This window comes from Condylura cristata, unplaced genomic scaffold (genome assembly GCF_000260355.1).
Source record: "Condylura cristata isolate star-nosed mole 26May11 unplaced genomic scaffold, ConCri1.0 scaffold00048, whole genome shotgun sequence".
Lineage (NCBI taxonomy): Eukaryota > Metazoa > Chordata > Mammalia > Eulipotyphla > Talpidae > Condylura > Condylura cristata.
Genome location: NW_004567149.1, coordinates 565,803 through 568,258, shown reverse-complemented (window position 1 = coordinate 568,258; position 2,456 = coordinate 565,803). Strand labels below are relative to the sequence as shown.

Here is a 2,456-nt window from a genome sequence, read left to right as displayed (position 1 = left end):
GGCCGCCTGCCGGCCCCGTGGCCTCTCTGGGTCCCGCCGCCTGCCCCACGCCCCCTGCCCACCCTTCCTGGCGGATTCCTGGGGTCTTAGGGCGTCTGTACCCCCAGTCGGACTCAGTTTCTCAGGTGACTTTGGGGGGCTTCTTACCCAGTTCTAACCTGACGCAGGCGCTGTCTACCCCCCACTGCTGGTCTCAGACTATTGAGGTCCGTTTCCCGACATTTCTTCAGCGTTTGCGTGTGGTTGGGGGCGTCGGGTCTGCCAGGCCTGCCCGCTGCGTCCCCGAGTCCAGCTGCCCGGTGCCCTGTGGCCGCCGCGCGCAGTGTCTGGGCTGCTGTGGGCTCTGCTGCTTGGGAACGGGTGTGGGGTCATGGCTTGGGGTCCGCTTCGTGTGGCGGGCCCGGATGAGGGTCGTGGGGGACGGTGCTCCACCCTCTTCCGGGGCGACGAGCTTCCGGGGGCTCCCTTGGCCCTCTGCCCCCGCGAGTCTGGGCGCTTGGCGGGGCTGGGACCCTCCCCACAGCCTCAGGGTGCCCGGGGCCCCCCTGCTCCCGCTCTCCTGGGGTGTGGCGCCCCCCACCCCAGAGTCTCGGGTGGACATCTCTGTCTCAGGCCGTGCCCGCCGGCTCCTGGGGCGCAGCCCGGCCCTGGTCAGCGAGCCGCGCCCTTCCCGCAGCTGTTCGCGGCGGTGGAGCACGGGGAGAGCCTGCAGCTGTTTGAGCGCGGCGCCCGCTCGGCGCACAAGCAGGAGACGCACACGCTGGAGGCCGTGAAGCTGCTGGAGTTGGAGCTCAAGCGCACGCTGGCCCGGCTGGTGGCCGACCTGTTCGGGGACGGTAGGTGGGGCCTCCGGGGGCTGCGCGTCCCTGCGCCGGCGTGGGGGGCGGGGCGGGGTTTCCTTCCGTGCTGCTGGTGCCCCTTGGGCCTCCCCCACCCTCGGCGCGGGGTCCAGGACAGACTTCATCGTGGGGAAACTGAGTCACCCGCCCTGTCCTGGGTGTGTCTCGTTGCTCCGACGGCTCTGTCCTGACCCGCGGGTGACCGCGCTGGCCGGCTTTTGCTGCGCGCTGAGCGGAGGGCCGCGAGGTAGTGCCCAGCACGCTGCCCGCGACCCCGGACGCCGCAGCCGCGCCTGCCTCCCGGACCGGCCGCCCGAGCCTGTGAGCCCCCGCTTCTCCGTTTCCTTCTGTCCTGTTCGCCCTCACCTGTCTGGGTGGCACGTCATCTTCTCTGCAGCAGCCGCAGTCCCCCGTTGCTGAGGCGCCGGGTGGGCAGGGCGCACCTGCTGGCCCCCGAGGCGGCCCTGGCTGCGGACCGGCCGCACCGTCCTCCAGCCCGCCCTGGCTCAGCCCTTCAGCCTGCCCTGCAGCAGGGGACAGCGGTGGCCCCCCACGGCCTGTTGTCCCCCAGCCTGGAGGCCTGTCTTCGGCTCTGGACGCTGCTGCGCCCTTTCTCTCTCCCGACTCCTCCGCCTTGCTCCTTCCTGCCTGCCTGCTCCCCCCTCCCTCTGGCCTCCTTTGCCCTGTTCCCTGCGCAGGTTTCTTGCTGGACTCTGAGGACCTGGGGTCTGGGCGCCCAGCCGGCAGTTCCGCGCTTCCCCAGTGGGGGGCAGCAGAGGGCTGTGCTGTGGCTCCCGGTGGGCGTCTGACCCTGGCGTGGGCTCCTGACTCCACACTGGGGGCCGGCTGTGGCCTGCCCAGCGTGGGGGGGGGGGGAACGGGCGCTGCCCGGCCACCAGGGACGCTCCACCCCGCTCCCGAGGGTGGCCTGTGCCACGCAGAGCCTGCTGTAGAGGAGGAGGTGCACGGAGGTCAGAGCCCCGTTTTCCGGGACACCTCATTCAGGAACCGCTCTTGGGCCCCCGGCTCCACGACCAGGGAGAGCCAGCTCCTCCTTATGAGAGGAGACCCAGCAGCGAGAGGGCGGGCGCTCGCGGGCAGAGCCGGCGCACCTGCTGGCCAGGCCGGTTGCGAGCCGCCCCCACCTGCGTCTTAGGGCGTCCCCTGCCCGTGGGGGGGAGGGGGGACAGGCTCAGGCTGGCAGCTTGAGCAGGGCTGCGCCGCCCCTCCCCCGTGGAGCTGGGTGGTCCCCTGTCCCTGCCGTTGCCACGCTGGCCTCAGGGAGGGGCCACTCAGCCGTGCTTTGTCCAGCTGTGCTGGGCACTGCGGAGCGCGGACAGCACAGGCTCCCGGCAGCCCGGTCGCGCCTCCCCGCCCCCCGCCCTGCTGTGGAGAGCCGGGCTCGGCGCCCCCTGGAGGCCGACGGCTGGTGTCAGGACGCCTGGTGCGCGGGCAGTGGGAGTGCATGGCTGGCGGTCACCGCTGTCCTGATGAGGCTCGGCCCCCTGGGCCCAGGCGGGGCAGGCAGGGAGTGGCCGCAGGGTCGCTGGCCGCCTGGATTCGCCGGGTCTGGCGTTGCTGCCGGGACAGGGCCGGCTGGGGGTGGGACCGGGGCGG

At 72.6% G+C, this 2,456-nt stretch overlaps 1 protein-coding gene across 1 annotated transcript in view; it reads left to right on the top strand.

Moving 5' to 3' along the window:
- The window catches only part of FARS2 (phenylalanyl-tRNA synthetase 2, mitochondrial), a 5,247-nt gene that overhangs the window by 2,048 nt on the left and 743 nt on the right, over positions 1–2,456 (top strand). Inside the window, exon 2 of the mRNA XM_004694802.1 lies at positions 677–836. Coding sequence (XP_004694859.1) covers positions 677–836 — 160 coding nt within the window. The remainder of the gene's footprint in view (positions 1–676; positions 837–2,456) is intronic.